The sequence below is a fragment of the Heptranchias perlo genome, chromosome 3 (genome assembly GCF_035084215.1).
Source record: "Heptranchias perlo isolate sHepPer1 chromosome 3, sHepPer1.hap1, whole genome shotgun sequence".
In the NCBI taxonomy this organism is placed as follows: domain Eukaryota; kingdom Metazoa; phylum Chordata; class Chondrichthyes; order Hexanchiformes; family Hexanchidae; genus Heptranchias; species Heptranchias perlo.
In genome coordinates this window covers 136558397-136578151 of record NC_090327.1, presented here as the reverse complement: position 1 = coordinate 136578151, position 19755 = coordinate 136558397, and the positions used below count along the sequence as shown (strand labels likewise).

The window sequence follows — 19755 nt, the reverse complement described above, 5'->3', positions numbered from 1 at the left end:
CCACCCTAAACATTCACTCCCTTCACCACTGGCGCACTGTGGCTGCAGTGTGTACCATCCACAGGATGAACTACAGCAACTCGCCAAGGCTTCTTCGACAGCACCTCCCAAACCCACGACCTCTACCACCTAGAAGGACAAGGGCAGCAGGCACATAGGAACAACACAACCTACATGTTCCCCTCCAAGTCACACACCATCCCGACTTGGAAATATATCGCCATTCCTTCATCGTCGCTGGGTCAAAATCCTGGAACTCCCTTCCTAACAGCACTGTGGGAGAACCTTCACCACACGGACTGCAGCGGTTCAAGAAGGCGGCTCACCACCACCTTCTCAAGGGCAATTAGGGATGGGTAATAAATGCTGGCCTTACCAGCGATACCCACATCCCATGAGCGAATTTTAAAAAAGAAGTTCTAGACTCTCCAGTAGGGGAAACAGCCTCTCAGCATCTACCCTGTCAAGCCCTCTCAGAATCTTGTATGTTTCAATGAGATCACCTCTCATTCTTCTAAACTCCAGAGAGTATAGGCCCATTTTACTCAATCTCTCCTCACGTCACCAACTCTTTATAAGCCTAGATGGTGAGTTTTGGCTGCCTATTGAAGCATGGACAGCATCACCAATCAGCTCAATCTTGTCTTTGACTAATCTCCAACCACTCAAAGCTTCTGGCAAGGGCATTGGACAGTGATTGAACTCGAGAGCCCTAGCTGCTTTGTTTTTCTTCCCTAGCTCAGACTCTGAGCCAATTATATTGCTTCCACTATGTCCATTTTAGAGACATAGGATTAGGAGTAGGCCATTTAGCCCCTCAAGCCTGTTCCACCATTCAGTTAGATCTTGGCTGATCTGTACCTCAGCCTCTTTTACCCGCATTTGCACATCTCTCTCTTGCGTATCCCCGATTTTCTTCGCTCCACCGTTGGCGGCCGTGCCTTCAACTAAGCTCTGGAATTCCCTCCCTAAACCCTGGAATTCCCTCCCGAAACCTCTCCACCTCTCTACCTCACTCTCCTCCTTTAAGACGCTCCTTAAAACTTACCTCTTTGACAAGCTTTTGATTGTCTGTCCTTATATCTCCTTATGTGGCTCGGTGTCAAAGTCTGTTTAATAATTGCTCCTGTGAAGTGCCTTGGGACATTTTACTACGTTGAAGGCGCTATATAAATGCAAGTTGTTGTTGATATGATTGTTGGATCAGTTAAATCCACACAGACCAGGTGCAGAACCTGGACCTCCTTGGTCCGTGTGGCTCTGTACTACACCAGGTGGTTGGGTGTTCTAATGCACATGTTACGTAGAATTTACAGCACAAAAACAGGCCATTCGGCTCTACACGAGCCCCTTCCCACTTTATTAACTTCATCTCACTTTATCAACATATCCTTCTATTCCTTTCTCCCTCATGTACTTATCTAGCTTCCCCTTAAGTGAATGCTATTTTTCCTTTGACCTTATGGCCAGTGCGATTGCCGCCTTCCTGGTTGCAGGCTGCCCTTTTTATTACAAAGAGGTTTTCCAGTTAAAAAAGGTGGAAAGCATTGTTAGAAGTACTTGATGTGAAATTGTATTTTATAACCTGGTGCATCCCATCTGGGAGCTCTTTGTATTGTCAATGGGTTTCCCAGTCAATCAGCCCGTGACCTGAAAGAGAAAGTGTTATTACTTAGGTGGTGGAAAAAAATTGCAGTGTAATGAGTTGGGTTTCTCCACAATAGAGCTGCACACAGTGTAGATTGCAGGTTTGGCAGGGGGGAGGGTGGTTTGTGAGTAAGCTATTGCAGTCGATGATTTTTTTTTAAAAAATGGGCTCGAGTTCCCCTTGAAGGTATGTTCACAAAGTCATGGATCACTACTAGACAGAAACTTTTTGTTTAAATGCAGTCTACCTTGGGACATAATTAACCTGACCATTCTTGCTGTGCTGCTAAGAGTGTGGTGTGTTTCTGATTCCTCGAGCGTAACTAAAGCTTTGTACTTCCTAAACCTGCTTACAGTACCCTCAGCAAAGTCTCATTTGACTCGACTGTTTTGTGCGTAGCCGAGGAAAAGTGTGTTTAACTGGGAATGGAATAGAATTGAGATTTGTCACAAGGGAGGAAGGGAAGTGGTTTTAAATGAAGTAACAGGTTTTACTGGTTTAGATAATGGCTGTGGGGAAGTGTGGAGTAGTTTTAATGTTGAATAAGCTTACTAAAGCAGTTTTTTTTGGTTAGTGTTCCTTCTCCCCCCACCACCTTCCCCAGTTTACTCCTCTCCTGTTCTGGAAGTGCTGACTGTAGTTTCCATAGGTGATGGGGTACCCTCAAGTGTTTATTCCTATCTGAAGCTGGATAGTGAGAATCAACAGGGCTGTTCACAGTTGAGCCTGAATTTGACCTTAACTGATGCCCATGCACTTAGATTTTCCAGAGCAGGTGTCATTGGATAGATATCTGAAGCGGAAACCCTGTCTGACTTTATCTCACTGTAGCCACAATACCTCCACCCCGAACTGGCTGAGATCTGCTAACTCAGCACCGACTGGGGACTGAACCTGGCATTGCATGGCTCAGTACTGAATACCATGCGGTGCATTGTCCACTGAGCCATTTGGGGTAAATGATATTTTAATAAAAACTATAAAAGGATATTCCAAGAAATACTCTCAAAAGCTGTACTTTTTGTTCATGTTCAGGTAGCTGCTGACATCTTTTGAACTTGCCTTTCTTGAGTATTTAACATTTTAGTTATTTGAATAACTGTCTTGTGTATCAGACACTGCAGTCATTGTCTGTATCTGGAGTATTATGCTGCTTCCAAATGATTTGTAGAGACATGTGAGTGGCAGATGCTGAATCCAGCTCTCCTCACTTCAGCGCTGCAGTCAACTTAAGAGTCTCTGTTGCATTTGATTTCATTTCATTTCAGTGGCATACTGCCTCCCAGGCAGCAGGGCCTTTAGACATTGCATCTTAATGTAGAAACCAGATAGTGACTGCGGCTGACCAGACACTGGGATAGCTATTGGACTTAACACGTAAAATACCCTGATGAAGGTAAGTTGTAGCAAAACTTCACATATTAGCAGTGCAACCTTTCACACACCAGTGGCTGGCTATACTTAAGACGGGTCACCAATTTATTAACTTTGAGCCTCCCCTGGAGTATAGCTTTAAAAAAAAAATGGAAGCTGAGAGACTGGACTATTTGTCAGAACAATAAATGAACCTGGATACACTGAAGCAGGAACCCCATTGCGAAGCAGTAATTTTTTGCATCTCGTGCTCACCCTTAACACACCAAGCTATGATTGGCTGGTTTTACTAATGTACACTTGTTAGCTTGTTTTCAAGACCTGCAGTTTGGCTAACCGTTAATTCATGGAATGCAATTCGCAATTAACTCTGCAAGGAGGGGGGAGCTTTGATTTGTTTACTTCTAGTGGATTAATATTGAAGTTCAGTTTATGTTCCAATCTGCCGGAAAATAATCGTTTAATATTTTCCTGAGAAATGCTGATAAAACTTTTGGGTTCTGTATTAAATTCAAATCTTGTGTTTCTGTTAATGGTTTAACAGAAACAAAATAAACCCTCTTTATAAGTTATGAGGGGAAAGTAGATTATGGTACATTACACACTAATGCATGACTTGGCATGCATGCTGACTGTGGACGACTTCCTCCAAACAAACCTGACCTCACTGTTGACATGTTTTTCTTATAATCTAGTAATAGAAAATTATGCAGGACAAAGCCATCCAGACTTAAGACCACAACAGCTCTTCACGGCCTTTCTGCAACAAATGTTTGAATAATTTTACTTCCAATTGATAAGGTTGATTACTTTCTGACGGTAGATTCCATTTTATATTTGAATGATTGGAGTGAGATACTTAATGAAGATAACACCAATTTAAAAGGGAACATTTGCGGCTTAATTCTTCGGGTGATGTTGCCAACAGGAGGAGTGTGGGATGGAATTTATTTGGAGTTATCTTCAACACGCTGGGAGTGGAAAATTGACAAGGGGGTCCCTAAACCTCTGACTGCATACAAAGTGTGCAGGTGTGAACAACTGGTGGGGAAAGAATTAGGTTCACCAGTGATGCCCCTGCTGTTGAATTGCCTGTCGACACCCGCTGTCGCGACTCTGGTATGAAGAATGGCTACGTGGTTGAGGTACCAGAAGGACCTGATACCTCTGGAACTATGCACCAGCAGAAGAACCTTCGGGACAGAAGAGGAGAACAAAAATATGGATCATCTTTTGTTCTCTGACTGGACTTTGCTACAACTTCAAGAAGATGCTTGCACTTTCATCAAATGCTTTTTTTTTGCTGATTGGCAGGGAGCAATAATAATTTACATCACAGCCATGAACTTGTAGGGTTAGCACTTGTCACAGTAAAGAACATTTTTCTTCTCTCCTTCACAGTGTTGTTTTTTTTAAAAGATAGCTGTTGCATCTTTAAATGCATGAACTAGCAGATATCCTGCGCGTGGCATTGCTTGTGGGTAGTTTTGGCCCTGGAGCACGGTTGTGATGTTTAACTCGACCTTCCTCTTTTAAGGCCACATCTCCATACAGGCAGATCCAGGTAATTGTAGCTGGCTATAAACTGCTGAGGTCAATCACGGAGCAATTGTAACTGCTTGTAAATTTTAGGCTCCAAGCCAATGACTGACCTTTTTTTTTAAGATTTTTGTTTTTACCTGTAACAAAGTGTGATGCCTGTTGCACGACAGAGGTGCCAGAATTGAGACTTTATAATATATATTTATGGTTAATTACTTTCGCAAAGTCTGACTAATTTTGTGCCTTGTGACATATCTACCACAGTGGTGACCCAGGTGAGAGAGGGGTTTAATTTTTACATATTTCTTTTAAGATTGTGGACAATAAGGAAAATTTTGGAGATTATATTCTATACTTAATAGCTTGCTTACTGGTTATTGGCAGTGCAATCCAAATGTCTGACTTATGATACTGAATACCTCTAGGTCACACGTCACCACCTGTTATATTATCTTTTCACCTCAATACGATAATGTTTATTTTTATAGTCATAGTTATACAGCACGGATAGAGGCCCTTCGGCCCATCGTGTCCGCGCCGGCCATCAAGCCCTGTCTAATCTAATCCCATATTCCAGCATTTGGTCCGTAGCCTTGTATGCTATGGCATTTCAAGTGCTCATCCAAATGCTTCTTGAATGTTGTGAGGGTTCCTGCCTCCACAACCCTCTCAGGCAGTGAGTTCCAGACTCCAACCACCCTCTGGGTGAAAAATTTCTTTCTCAAATCCCCTCTAAACCTCCCGCCTTTTACCTTGAATCTATGCCCCCTTGTTATAGAACCCTCAACGAAGGGAAAAAGCTCCTTAGTATCCATCCTATCTGTGCCCCTCATAATTTTGTACACCTCAATCATGTCCCCCCTCAGCCTCCTCTGCTCCAAGGAAAACAAACCCAATCTTCCCAGTCTCTCTTCATAGCTGAAGCGCTCCAGCCCTGGTAACATCCTGGTGAATCTCCTCTGCACCCTCTCCAAAGCGATCACATCCTTCCTGTAGTGTGGCGACCAGAACTGCACACAGTACTCCAGCTGTGGCCTAACCAGTGTTTTATACAGCTCCATCATAACCTCCTTGCTCTTATATTCTATGCCTCGGCTAATAAAGGCAAGTATCCCATATGCCTTCTTTACCACCTTATCTACCTGTTCCGCTGCCTTCAGGGATCTGTGAACTTGCACACCAAGATCCCTCTGACCCTCTGTCTTGCCTAGGGTCTTCCCATTCATTGTGCATTCCCTTGCCTTGTTAGTCCCTCCAAAGTGCATCACCTCGCACTTTTCCGGGTTAAATTCCATTTGCCACTGTTCCGCCCATCTGACCAACCCATCTATATCGTCCTGCAGACTGAGGCTATCCTCCTCGCTATTTACCACCCTACCAATTTTTGTATCATCAGCGAACTTACTGATCATACCTTTTACATTCATATCCAAGTCGTTAATGTAGACCACAAACAGCAAGGGCCCCAGCACAGATCCCTGTGGTACCCCACTGGCCACAGGCTTCCAGTCACAAAAACAACCTTCGACCATCACCCTCTGCCTTCTGCCACTAAGCCAGTTTTGTATCCAAAGTGCCAAGGCACCCTGGACTCCATGGGCTCGTACCTTCTTGACCAGTCTCCTGTGGGGGACTTTATCGAAGGCCTTACTGAAATCCATGTATACCACATCCACTGCGTTACCCTCATCCACACGCCGAGTCACCCCCTCAAAAAATTCAATCAAATTAGTCAGACATGATCTTCCCTTGACAAAGCCATGTTGACTATCCCTGATTAATCCTTGCTTCTCCAAGTGGAGACTAATTTTGTCCTTCAGAATTTTTTCCAATAATTTTCCTACCACTGATGTTAGGCTCACTGGCCTATAGTTCCCCGGTTTTTCCCTACTCCCCTTCTTGAATAATGGTATTACATTAGCGGTTCTCCAGTCCTCTGGCACATCCCCTGTGGCCAGAGAGGTTCTGAATATATGTGTCAGAGCCCCCGCAATCTCCTCCTTTGCCTCACACAGTAGCCTGGGATACATTTCGTCCGGGCCTGGGGATTTATCCATTTTTAGGCCTGCTAAAACCGCCAATACCTCCTCCCGCTCGATGTTAATATGTTCGAGTATATCACAGTCCCCCTGTCGTATTTCTATGTCTACGTCGTCCTTCTCCATAGTGAAAACAGATGCAAAAAATTCATTTAGAACCCCTCCTACATCTGCCGGCTCCACACACACATTGCCATTTTTGGCCCGAATGGGCCCTATTTTTTCCCTAGTTATCCTCTTACCCTTGATATACTTATAAAACATCTTAGGATTTTCCTTTATTTTGCTCGCCAGTGTTTTTTCATGGCCCCTCCTTGATCTCCTAATTTCCTTTTTAAGTATCCCCCTGCACTTTTTGTACTCCTCTAGGGCTTCCTCCGTCTTTAGCCTTTTGTATCTGCCAAAAGCCCTCCTTTTTTTCCTAATCCATTCTCGTATATCCCCTGACATCCAAGGTTCCCTGGAGTTCTTGGAACCACCCTTGACCTTTACGGGAACATGTTGCCATTGTATGGTCTCAATCTCCCTTCTGAAAGACTCCCATTGCTCCGATGCGGATTTTCCTACAAGCAGCTGATCCCAGTCCATTTTGGCCAGATCCTGCCTTATCCTATTAAAATCGGCCTTCCCCCAATTTAGAACCTTTATTTCCGGCCCCTCCCTGTCCTTTTCCATGACCACCTTAAATCTCACCTACTAGCACTTCTTCCACTTGGCCGGCCACATTCCCTAGAATTAGGTCCAGTACCGCCCCCTCTCTTGTAGGACTTTCTACATGCTGGCTCAAAAAGCTCTCCTGGATGCACGTTAAGAATTTTGTACCCTCTAAGCCTTTTACACTCTGAGTATCCCAGTTAATATTGGGGAAGTTGAAATCCCCCACTATTATTACCCTATTATTTGCACAATTTTCTGAGATTTGCCTACATATCTGTTCCTCTATCTCCCCCTGACTGTTTGGGGGTCTATAGTACACTCCCATCAAAGTGCTTGCCCCCTTTTTGTTTTTAAGCTCCAACCATATGGCCTCATTTGAGGAACCTGCTAATATATCATCCCTCCTTATGGCAGTAATTGATTCTTTAATTAATATTGCGACCCCTCCTCCTCTTATACCTCCCCCTCTGTCTCGCCTGAAGATTCTGTACCCCGGAATATTGAGCTGCCAGTCTTGCCCCTCCCTCAACCATGTCTCTGTGACAGCAACAATATCATACTCCCATGTGTTTATCAACACCTTCAGTTCATCCACCTTATTCGCAAGACTCCTTGCATTAAAATAGATGCCATCCAGCCTTGCTCTTACATATTTGCCCTGTCTTCCAAGCTGACTTGTTTTTTTCTCAATATTTGGCTGCACATCACCCCCTATTGTAGCTCCACTCTGTATCCCATCCCCCTGCCAAGTTAGTTTAAACCCCCCCCAACAGTGCTAGCAAACCTCCCCGCAAGGATATTTGTCCCGCTCTGGTTCAGATGCAACCCGTCCGACTTGTACAAGTCCCACCTTCCCCAGAAGCAGGCCCAGTGATCCAGGAAACTGAAACCCTCCCTCCTGCACCAACTCTTTAGCCACGCATTCATCTGTTCTATCCTCCTATTTCTATACTCACTAGCCCGTGGCACTGGGAGTAATCCAGAGATTACAACCTTTGAGGTCCTGCTCTTTAATCTGCTACCTAGCTCCCTAAATTCTTGATGCAGGACCTCATCTCCCTTCCTACCTATGTCGTTGGTCCCAATGTGGACCACGACCTCTGCCTGCTCACCCTCCCCCTTGAGAATGCCCTGTAGCTGCTCAGTGACATCCATGACCCTGGCACCAGGGAGGCAACAAACCATCCTGGAATCACATTTACGGCCACAGAAACGCCTGTCTGTTCCCCTTACGATAGAATCCCCTACCACTATAGCTCTTCCACTCTTTTTCCTCCCAGCCTGTGCAGCAGAGCTACCCCTGGTGCCAGGAAGTTGGCTGCTGCTGCCTTCCCCTGATAAGTCATCCCCCTCAACAATATCCAAAGCGGTATATTTGTTTGAGAGGGGGACGGCCACAGGGGACCCCTGCACTGCCTGCCTGCTCCTCTTACTCTGCCTGGAGGTCACCCACTTACTTCCTGCCTGTACAACCTTTACCTGCGGTGTGACCATCTCACTAAACGTGCTATCCACGACGTTCTCAGCATCGCGAATGCTCCATAATGAATCCCTCCGCAGCTCCAGTGCCGCAATGCGGTTTGTCAGTAGCTGCAGCTGGATACATTTCCCGCACACATGGTCGTCAGGGACACCGGAAGGGTCCCTGATTTCCCACATAGAGCAGGAAGAGCATAACACGAGGCTGGGCTGTCCTGACATGACTTACCCTTTAACTAATTAATTCAAATTAAATGAATCCCACCAATTTCACTTCAATTAAAAGGTATACTCAAGGGCCCTTGCTGAACAGCAGTCCCCCACTACACAACAGAGACCCGAGAATCCACAAACTCTAACCTTAGACAAATTCAGCAGGAAAATACTCACCAACCAATCACTTACCTCTTCCTTGGTGACGTCCCACTTGGATTACTTTTTGCTTCTTATTTATCTTAGGTCCAGGAGTTAAGTCCCTGAAAACAAAATATAAAAACGAACCTACCCTTTAAATTCCCTCTACCCCCCAAAAGGTTAGAGGAGGTGGGAGGGTGGGAGTCACTACTAGTGTAGTGTCTCGGGTTTAGCAACCGCTCCACCGATATACGGGGACCAATGAATTGGCCCCGCCCCCTGCCTTTGAAAAAGCCGCGAAGCTCCTTCCCCGCTGGGGAAAAAGACTCACGTTGGTGAGTTTAATTACTCACCTCAGGCCTCCGCTGCTCCCTTTATCGACTCGCCAATCACCTACCCGCTGTCCTGTGACGTCAATCCTTGTTTTTTTCACCGATTGCCTCTCTGCGGGTCGGCCCTCGAGCCTGGGCCTTTAGTAGTCTCCGAGTCCCGCGCTCTCTCCTAGGTCCGCTCCCGCCTGTAGCTCCGCTCTTTGTTCAGCAGTTCCATAGACCACATTTCCTTTCCTTTATGTTTACGCGATGGCTGGAGCAGTAGAGTCCTGCTTACTCTTACTTTCTTTGCATAAAAGAAATCTATATATACATTTAAAAAAATTTGAATATGGCGTGTACTTCATGTCGACAAACCTTGCTTCTTGTCACCATTTTTTGAGTAATGCATTGCTATCAACATTTATAATGGGGCGGGGGGTGTATATGAAGCATGTTAACATTTATATATTGGAAAAGTCTAATATCCTGTCATTCGGTTTTTCCAGGCCTCCTACCACTGTTGGCGCTGTACCATGAATCTCTCAGGGTCGTCTGCCATTATTATTTAGTTTACCCAATTTTCAGGTACATTTTCCCTGTGTTCAAAACCCAATTTTTGGGTTTTTTTGCACCCGATGAACGGAGCTCTGCGAATCCCCCCCCCTAATTCATTTGTGGGCTTTTCCCCCTCCCAACTGACACACTTGCTCACAATTGGGTGGATGCTTTGGATGAGGGCATACGTGCACCTTATTTTCTTATGGTGGTATAGTGGCTGATTGCCCGATTTTTCAGGCTTTGCTTTTTTTTTATTCGCTCATGGGATGTGGGCGTCACTGGCGAGGCCGGCATTTATTGCCCATCCCTAATTGCCCTTGAGAAGGTGGTGGTGAGCCGCCTTCTTGAATCGCTGCAGTCCGTGTGGTGAAGGTTCTCCCACAGTGCTGTTAGGAAGGGAGTTCCAGGATTTCGACCCAGCGACGATGAAGGAACAGCGATATATTTCCCAGTCGGGATGGTGTGTGACTTGGAGGGGAATGTGCAGGTGGTGGTGTTCCCATGTGCCTGCTGCTCTTCTCCTTGGTGGTAGAGGTCGCGGGTTTGGGCGGTGTTGTTGAAGAAGCCTTGGCGAGTTGCTGCAGTGCATCCTGTGGATGGTACACACTGCAGCCATGGTGCGCCGGTGGTGAAGTGAGTGAATGTTTAGGTTGGTGGATGGGGTGCCAATCAAGCGGACTGCTTTGTCCTGGATGGTGTCGAGCTTCTTGAGTGTTGTTGGAGCTGCACTCGTCCAGGCAAGTGGAGAGTATTCTATCACACTCCTGACTTGTGCCTTGTAGATGGTGGAAAGGCTTTGGGGAGTCAGGAGGTGAGTCACTTACCGCAGAATACCCAGCCTCTGATCCGTTCTTGTAGCCACAGTATTTATGTGGCTGGTCCAGTTAAGTTTCTGGTCAATGTTGACCCCCGGGATGTTGATGGTGGGGGATTCGGCGATGGTAATGCCGTTGAATGTCAAGTGGAGGTGGTTAGACTCTCTCTTGCTGGAGATGGTCATTGTCTGGCACTTGTTTGGTGTGAATGTTACTTGCTACTTATCAGCCCAAGCCTGGATGTTGTCCAGGTCTTGCTGCATGCGGGCACGGACTGCTTCATTATTTGAGGGATTGCGAATGGAACTGAACACTGTGCAATCATCAGCTAACATTCCCATTTCTGACCTTATGATGGAGGGAAGGTCATTTTGGCTGGTGGTGTAGCAGCTGGGCCTGAGCCCAGCATCTCGTACCTTCCATTTCCCCCCCTTCCCCCCCACTCCTAATGCCCCACCTCCCCCTTACTTACTTGTACCCTTCCTTCCTCCTGGGAGCTTTCTTCCCAGTGACCTTTCTTCATTTCAGCTGTCATGTGTAAAGTGTCCTTTATGAGAAGAAACTCATTAATAATATACAAATATACAACAATCTCACTGGTAAGTAGGTAGTGTAGACGGGGGCATAAAATTACAATGAGACAGTCATATATCAAGTGAGTGGGCAAAATTGTGATGGGTGAATTTCAACACAGGTCATCCATTTTGGTCCAAAAGAGGATAGATCAGAGTATTTTTTAAATGGTGAAAAGCTAGGAACAGTGGAGGCCTTAAGAGATTCAGGGGTCCATGTACACAGATCACTAAAACGTAGTGGTCAGGTTAAAAAAAAATCAAAAGGGCTAATGGAATGCTGGCCTTTATATCTAGAGGCCTAGAATATAATGGGGAGGAAGTTTTGCTGCAGCTATACAAAGCCCTGGTTAGACCTCATCTGGAAAACAGTGTACAGTTCTGGGCACCGCACCTTTAGAAAGGATATATTGGCCTGGGAAGGAGTGCAGGGCAGATTCACCAGAATATTACCAGGGTTCCAAGGGTTAGATTATGAAGCAGGATTGCATAAACTAGGCTTGTATTTCTTGGAATATAGATGGTTAGGGGGTGATTTGTTGAGGATTTTGAAAGGAATTGATAGGGTAGATAGAGAGAAACTTTTCTCATTGGTGGGGGAGTCTAGGACAAGGGGACATAACCTTAAAATCAGAGTCAGGCCATTCAGGAGAGAAGTTATGAAACACTTCTTCACACAAAGGGTGGTAGAAGTGTGGAACTCTCTCCCACAAAAAGCAGTAGATGCTGGTTCAATTAATAATGCTAAATCTGAGATTGATAGATATTTGCTAGCCAAGGTTATTAAGGGGCATGGAGCCAAGGTGGGTAAATGGAGTTAGAATACAGATCAGCCATGATCTCATTGAGTAGAGGAACAGGCTCGAGGGGCTGAATGGCCTACTCCTGTTCCTAGTGCCTGTTGCTTCATTAACTTATTAATTTGTTAATACTGCTATATGAATTTATTAATTCACTGGTGCCTGCTGCTTCATTAATTTATTGTTGGTGTGCCCATTGTTTTACGAATTGATTAATTCACTGGTTCTCACTATTCCATTAATTTAGTAATTCACTGGTGCCTGCTGCTTCATTAATTTATTGATTTGGTGTGCACATTAATTTATTATAGAATCATTAGAAAGGTTACAGCACAGAAGGCAGCCATTCAGCCCATCAAGTCTGAGCCACCTCTATGCAAGAGCAGTGCAGCTAGTCCCACTCCTCTGCCCTTTCCCCATAGCCCTGCAAATTTTTCCTTTCAAGTACTTTATCCAGTTCCCTTTTGAAGGCCATGGTTGAATCTGCCTCCATCACCCCCTCGGGCAGTGCATTCCAGATCATAAACACTCGCCGTGTAAAAACATTTTTTTTCCTCATGTCACCTTTTGGTTCTTTTGGCAATCACCATAAATCTATGTCCTCTGGTTATTGACCCTTCTGCCAATGGGAACAGTTTCTCTCTATCTACTCTGTCTAGACCCTTCATGATTTTGAATACCTCTATCAAATCTCCTCTCAACCTTCTCTGTTCCAAGGAGAACAACCCCAGCTTCTCCAGTCTATCCACGTAACTAAAGTCCCTCATCCCTGGAATCATTCCAGTAAATCTCTTCTGCACCCTCTCTAAGGCCTTCACATCCTTCCTAAAGTGCGGTGCCCAGAACTGGACACAACTCTCCAATTGTGGCCGAACCAGTGTTTTATAAAGGTTCATCATGACTTCCTTGCTTTTGTACTCTATGCCTCTATTTATAAAGCCCAGGATCCCGTATTCTTTTTTAACTGCTTTCTCAACCTGCCCTGCCACCTTCAACGATTTGTGCACATATACCCCCAGATCTCTCTGTTCCTGTACTCCTTTTAGAGTTGTGCCCTCTAGTTTATATTACCTTATTGATATTCACTTCTGCATTAATTTATTTTGCTGGTACCTGCTGCCCTTTTGATTCAGTGATACCCGGTGTGCTCAAGTTGTGAATTCATTGGTGCCTCCTTAGCTGTGGTGCAGTGTTTCAGTACCTTTCATTGTTGTCAGAGCACAGTGATGTGCATGGTTATTTTCTGTTGAGTGCAGAGTGTCAAAAAAAAACACATTTTGTTATAATTTAAGTTCTTTACTTCAATCTCGTCTCTTTTAATCTCCGGGGGAAGATGAGGAGATTTTTTTTTTTAACGCAGTGAGTTGTTATGATCTGGAATGCACTGCCTGAAAGGCCGAATGGCCTTCTCCTGTGCTGTATGATTCTATATTATTGTAGGAACTGTTGTCCATTGTTTCAGGGTGCACTATAATTAATTGCCTTCTTTGGGCACATAGAGGTAAGACCTTTCAATCTCCAGGGTAGATTTTCACTGACACCACTGGAAAGAAGCAGGGCGGTAGCGTCCCTAAAATGGTGGGGGTAAAGCTTACCACTCTGATCCCCCTCCCGATCAGGCCAACGCCAACTTTGGAAGGGCCTACTGCTGGACGGTCCCAGCGCCCGTCTGAATCAGGAGGTAGGCCCATTTAATCTGCAAATCGGGATCCTATGATATACACAGGAGGCCGATTTTACCATTTTAGGACCGTACTGGGCAGAACATGCATCGCACAGTAACAGCTGCTGGCCCAGCGATAGGGGAACTCAGCAGCTAAGCTTTAATTTCTTTTTGTGGGGCCAGGAGGAGTAGGGGTGCTCCCCCAGGCTCCACAAAAACAGCCTGGGCCACTTGCGCATCAAGTCTTCCCCCCCCCCCCCTTTACTCCCAGAGAGCGGACCCCCTCTCCCATACCCACCTACCTTCTGCCCCAGAGCGCCCATGATGAGTCCGGCCCTCGAAATGGACTGGGCCTCCCCTTGAGACCATTGGTCGGGCGTACTTTGCTGGTTGGCCGCCCGATAATTAAAATGTACCCCTCATATATAATGCCATGTGAAATAACTTGGTACTACAATTAAAATATCTTGCATCTATTGCACATTCCTGCTGTCACATACCAAGAGCAAAAAATTCACTTGCCTGTCATCAGTCAAACCTGTGATGAAATATTAAGGCGTTAAAAGTAGGAAAAAGCACCAGCAAGTAATGAGCAGAAAATGGAAAAAAAATTATATCCCGGTCTAATTTTTTCAAAGCTGCTGATCACAAAACCAACCCATTAAATCAGTGAAATAATTTCTTTGATGTTTTGTGCCCTCTGTCACTAGGTCAGTGTATAAAGGTAAAAACAATATTTCTGGCATGATATTAACACACACGAAAGTTACAGAATTCAGGAAAAAAAAATCACTGAGCATGCCCATAAAATCAGTCATTTAATGTTAGAAATACCTGCAAGAAGCTCTCCCCCACGCAAGTCTGTGCTTCTGTGTAGACCCTACGGTTTGAGTTGACAATTGTACGTGCACCTTGAATGTTGCGAATTTCCAGCTGCTGTGGATAAAATGTGTAATTGTGTGTGCGTTCTAGCCTTCACCCTGCTCTTGTGGAACTACCATACCCACAGTGGACTATTACAATCAGACAGAGCATTCATGAGCAGGGGGAAAAGCATCAAAAACAAAAACATTATTTTTTTCAGTGTTTTATGCAGTTTAGATCACTAAATAAAAATTCTAAGCTAATGGATTTTTTTTTTTGTTTGAGTTTGCACTGGGGGCAGACGGGATGTTTATGAAATGCTTTGATGCTGACCTCCCAAACTGCAGCCAGAATCTGCACATCAGTCAGACTTGGACCATGATGAATGACCACTTACTTGTTCAGGTTGTGGTGGTTGGAGACTCAGCAGTGGGGGAAAATCTCCTTGTGGAGTGCAACGCCTGCGATTGCTTGAACAAGATCTACAAATCCAATGTGGGAAGTTAGGGGGAGAGAAAAGTTCTAATAATCATGTTACTAAGGTTTTGGGGAGGGGGGAGAGAAGCATTTTGGTAGGAAGAATGAGGAGAGGCAATTTAAATTAAATGGTACAATTTTAAAGAGGGTGCAGGAACAGAGAGACCTGGGGGTGCACATACACAAATCTATGAAATTGGCAAGACAAGTTGAGAAGGCTGTTTTTAAAAAAAAAAAGCATACGGGATCCTGGGCTTTATTAATAGAGGCGTAGAGTACAAAAGCAAGGAAGTTATGCTAAACCTTTATAAATCACTGGTTAGGCTTCAGCTGGAGTATTGTGTCCAATTCTGGGCACCACACTTTAGGAAGGATGTCAAGGCCTTAGAGAGGGTGCAGAAGAGATTTACCAGAATGGTACCAGTGATGAGGGACTTCAGTTATGTGGTTAGACTGGAGAAACTGGGGTTGTTCTCCTTAGAACAGAGAAGGTTAAGGGGAGATTTGATAGAAGTTTTCAAAATCATGAAGGGTTTAGATAAAATAAATAAAGAGAAACTGTTCCCATTGGTGGAAGGGTCGAGAACCAGAGGACACAGATTTAAGGTGATCGGCAAAAGAACCAAAAGCGACATGAGGTAAAGCTTTTTACGCAGCGAGTATTTATGATCTGGAAAACATTGCCTGAAAGGGTGGTGGAAGCAGATTCAATCGTGGCTTTTAAAAAGGAATTGGATAAATACTTGAAGGGAAAAAAGTTGCAGGGCTACGGGGAAAGAGCGGGGGAATGGGACTAACTGGATTGCTCTTACAAAGAGCTGGGATAGGCTCGATGGGCTGAATGGCCTCCTCCTGTGCTGTAACCGTTAGATGATTCTACAAGCGAAATGTTATCACACTTAGGCTGCAGCCAGACCATGATAAACATCAAAAACTGCACTCTAGGCACAAGGGAAGATATATATACAAAAAGATCCTTTTCACATTAGAGAAATCAAAGTGTTAAGGGTCTATACAGCCTTCTCAAATAAGCAATGTGACATGCAATTCTTTCCAACTGACCCTGTAAGAAGTCTCTGCTTATTTTATTATGGCCATATTGCAAAGGAGCACATGACAGCAAAATTTTCTCTTCATTTTGTGCTTTCTATCACAACTTGGTTTGATAAGCTGAAAGTGATGGTAATGGGACTCTGCTTACATGATAACTGGGGAGTCGGTATTCATAATGATATACTTTAAAAATCTTTAACTTCATGGTATGTAAACAGTTACTGAATGTACTGCTAATGCCATGCCCTTTGCTTCCTTTAACTGCAGAAATACCGCAGCCCTTCGTTAGGAGATGAAGAATTCATCTATGAGCAGGCAGGAGGGTAAGGCATTGGAATCTCCAGGAGAAAGAACAAAATTCTCTCGACGTAGTAACTCCCCATTATGGAAAGCAGCCAGATGCCATGGTCTGGCAGATTGCACCTTCGATCCCAGTCATTAATTTCTTGGCCCAGTGCTTTATGTGGGTTGAAAGGTTTTTGTGGTCAGCCCTGCAAATGTGAACGTCAGGTGGGGACTGGTTCGGGCTCAGCTGTGATGCCCCACTGTGGTAAAGTAGCCCACTGAACTTGTTTTCTAGTGGGCACTTAGGTGAGGTACTGAAGGGTGCCCAGTGCGGAGAGAACAATATCCCAGCAAGGGGTTAATGGCCCGAAGAAAGGAAGGGAGAAGGAAGAGGAAAGGAAATTTCAGATGAAATTAATTGAGGGATATCGGCCTTGAACTGTTACTGTACTCTTTAAAATACGTTTCTGTTTCCCATGCCATTTTGTCCCCACCCTTCCTTTCTTTGCATGTTCTCCAGACGGAGGTGTGGAGGGGGGCCCTAAGTTTTTGCATCTGCCAGCCAAACTGAGAAATGTAATCCATTTCTGGCAAATAAAATGCAAAATGTAAAAAAAAAAGCTGGTAACACACAAGGTTAATTAGCACCTGTAGGGAAAACAGAACATTGACATTTAAGGTGCTTGGCCTTTGTCAGACAGGTTCTGATGGGGGTTGAGTACCTGAAATATCGACTGTTCTCTCCACAGATGCTAATTGACCTGCTGTGTGTTCCCAGCCTTTTCTTACCCCAGGAAGGAACACCTGGGCACTGTTCAGAAGCCCCCTCTGGCTGCTCAAAACTCTTCCAGGGCAAACAAGGTCGAGGGCCATGGGACACAAACTCCTCGCATTATTTTATAAAGCTATCTACAAGCTAGTTTGTTTTAGACTTGCATTTTATGGAAAGTAAAATTTCTCATTTTTCATTTAGGAGATTCTAAAGTTGCATCTTAGTTGAGACCTATATAATAAGGAACTGCACTAATCATACTGAGTTAACAGAACTTAAATTCAACTGGTATCAGTGAGAAATTTTAAGTTTAAATCCTAATTACTAACATAGTCACTTACTAGGTTTTTAGGAATCCTGTATATATGTTTCCTTGAACTGCTCATCCTCCCATCATTAATTCTTGCTTTGTTCCAGAGATTCATTCCAGTACTCGTTGGAAGCCACAAAATCTTTACGTCAGAAGCAGGGGGAAGGGCCAATGACGTATCTGAATAAAGGACAGTTTTATGCCATAACACTCAGGGAGACTGGAGCCAACAAATGCCTTCGCCATCCAATCAGCAAAGTTAGGGTACGCTGCTGTATTTCTCTTCAGAATGGTTCTATTGAATGGAGCTATGTTCACCTTAATGCAGTTCACATGTAGTCACAGTGACGTAGTCACAGTGACGTAGTCACAGTTGGCCTCCAAGTACAAGGTCACTAAATACAGTGTAATTTATAAAGATGTGTGTGTTTGAAGGAGATTGTCAAAGTGCACTCAGCGTTCTACATAATGAACTGCGTTCCTGTCTTCAGTGCTGTGTGGAAATGCACCCAGGATTTCGGGTTTCTACTGGGGTTCAGTGAAAGTTTCCAATTCCCGATCTGAGATGGGGTGGCAGTGGTACAATTGGCCTTTGTGCCCTTGGGTTAGGGAGGGTTAAGATTGAGTAGTAGTTGTGATCCTGATTGCTGTCTGGAGATTCCTGCTAGGATGTGCACATGTATGAACGTAGAAGTGTGGGTAGGAGTAGGTTCAGCTGTGATGTCCCCACACAGTTGAATAGGCCGCTGACGGTCACTATCTAGACTCGCATGTAAAATGGCCACTTGGGGGGGCGAGGTATGGGTACCGTACCCCCACCACTAATCAATACCTTCAGATGAAGGGAGCAAATCGGTGGGGCAGAAAAAAATGATTTTTGTGATATCACACTTGTTAATGCAGTCGTTACTAATATTGCACATTGTGGTTTCAGATGGCTATTTAGTAATTCTCAACTTTGCATAAGTGTTCCTTTGTCATAAGGTTGTGCTTGTGGTTTGGGTAAACTGTCACGGCAGTGCAGCATAACTCAAATGCCGCTTTGCACATAGATGCTGTTGCGCAGCGGGAGATTATTAAATGCCAACATGAATACAAGGGCTTCATTGGAACCTAGCAGAACATGGAAGACACAGGAGGCAACCTGCAAGAGATTTCTATGCAGGAATCAAGATCACATAAGGCTGAAACCCAGTGAATAAATCTTCTGTTCGCTTGTGTCCTGGGTGTTTCAGCATGTTCTTTTTTAGGAACAAAATGGGTGGAGGATGGGAGGTAAGACTTGAAAAACAGTGCCGTTTGACCTGTGCTTGAGGTGCCCTGCAGTGGCTGGGTTTAATTTTATTTTGTGTAAATTTGTCTTGTGTTTTGCCCCCTCATTTATCTCTCTCGATTATTTGCTTCTGAGTAAATAATTTATGCTGGGATTGTTTAAGTGGTCGCAGGAACTTGAAAGGGAGCAGGGAGGTGGGGGTGGGGGGGGAAGAGAGAGGGTGTCTCTTAACAAAATACAAATGAATGATTTGATTTATGCGAAATAAGTATTTTCCACAAGTCAGCCACCCAAATAATTCACAAGTCACAAAGTTGAAAATGAGCTAGTTGGCTCCAGAGGGGAAGGATTTATTATCACATGGTCAATTATTAATTATTCTGTTGATGATGCTGTCTGCTTTAAAATAACATTTTATTGCTCTTTGTATTTTAATTTAATTTTAATGGGGACTATTGTGAGTAGTTTAAAGCAGTCCAGCCTAGTGTCTCCCACGTGTAGGATGTCTGTCATGAGGCGACTGGATCGTGTTCAGAAGTCCTTTTTTTTCCCTTTCTCTGCTTCCCCTCCCACCCAACTCCCTGGGGCCAATCGGAGTAGCTGCACTGCTTTCCCCCGCCTAGATCAGCTAACTCAGCACAGATCACAGATTGAAAGAGCAATCTTTCAACTCTGGCTCAGTACTACGTCACCTTAATTCGTGGAGACACCGTGGTCCCATATACCCAAGGTGTCAGCCTTGGTTCAGTGGGTAGCACTCTCGCCTCAGAGGATCGTGCAGTCAAGTCCCACTCCAGAGTGCAAGAACTAGGCTGACACTTCAGTGCAGTACTGAAGGAGTGGATGAGACATTAAACCGAAGCCCCGTCTGCCTTCTCAGCTGGACGTAAAAGATCACATGGCACT

The 19755-nt window shown here is 44.6% G+C and overlaps 1 protein-coding gene across 3 annotated transcripts in view; it reads left to right on the top strand.

The window, feature by feature from the left end:
- LOC137320254 (grainyhead-like protein 2 homolog) overlaps window positions 1–19755 on the top strand; it is a 132638-nt gene that overhangs the window by 33407 nt on the left and 79476 nt on the right. For all 3 annotated transcript variants that reach the window (XM_067982033.1, XM_067982032.1, XM_067982031.1), the window contains exons 5-6: window positions 16477–16532; window positions 17684–17840. In XM_067982033.1, coding sequence (XP_067838134.1) covers window positions 16477–16532; window positions 17684–17840 — 213 coding nt within the window. The remainder of the gene's footprint in view (window positions 1–16476; window positions 16533–17683; window positions 17841–19755) is intronic.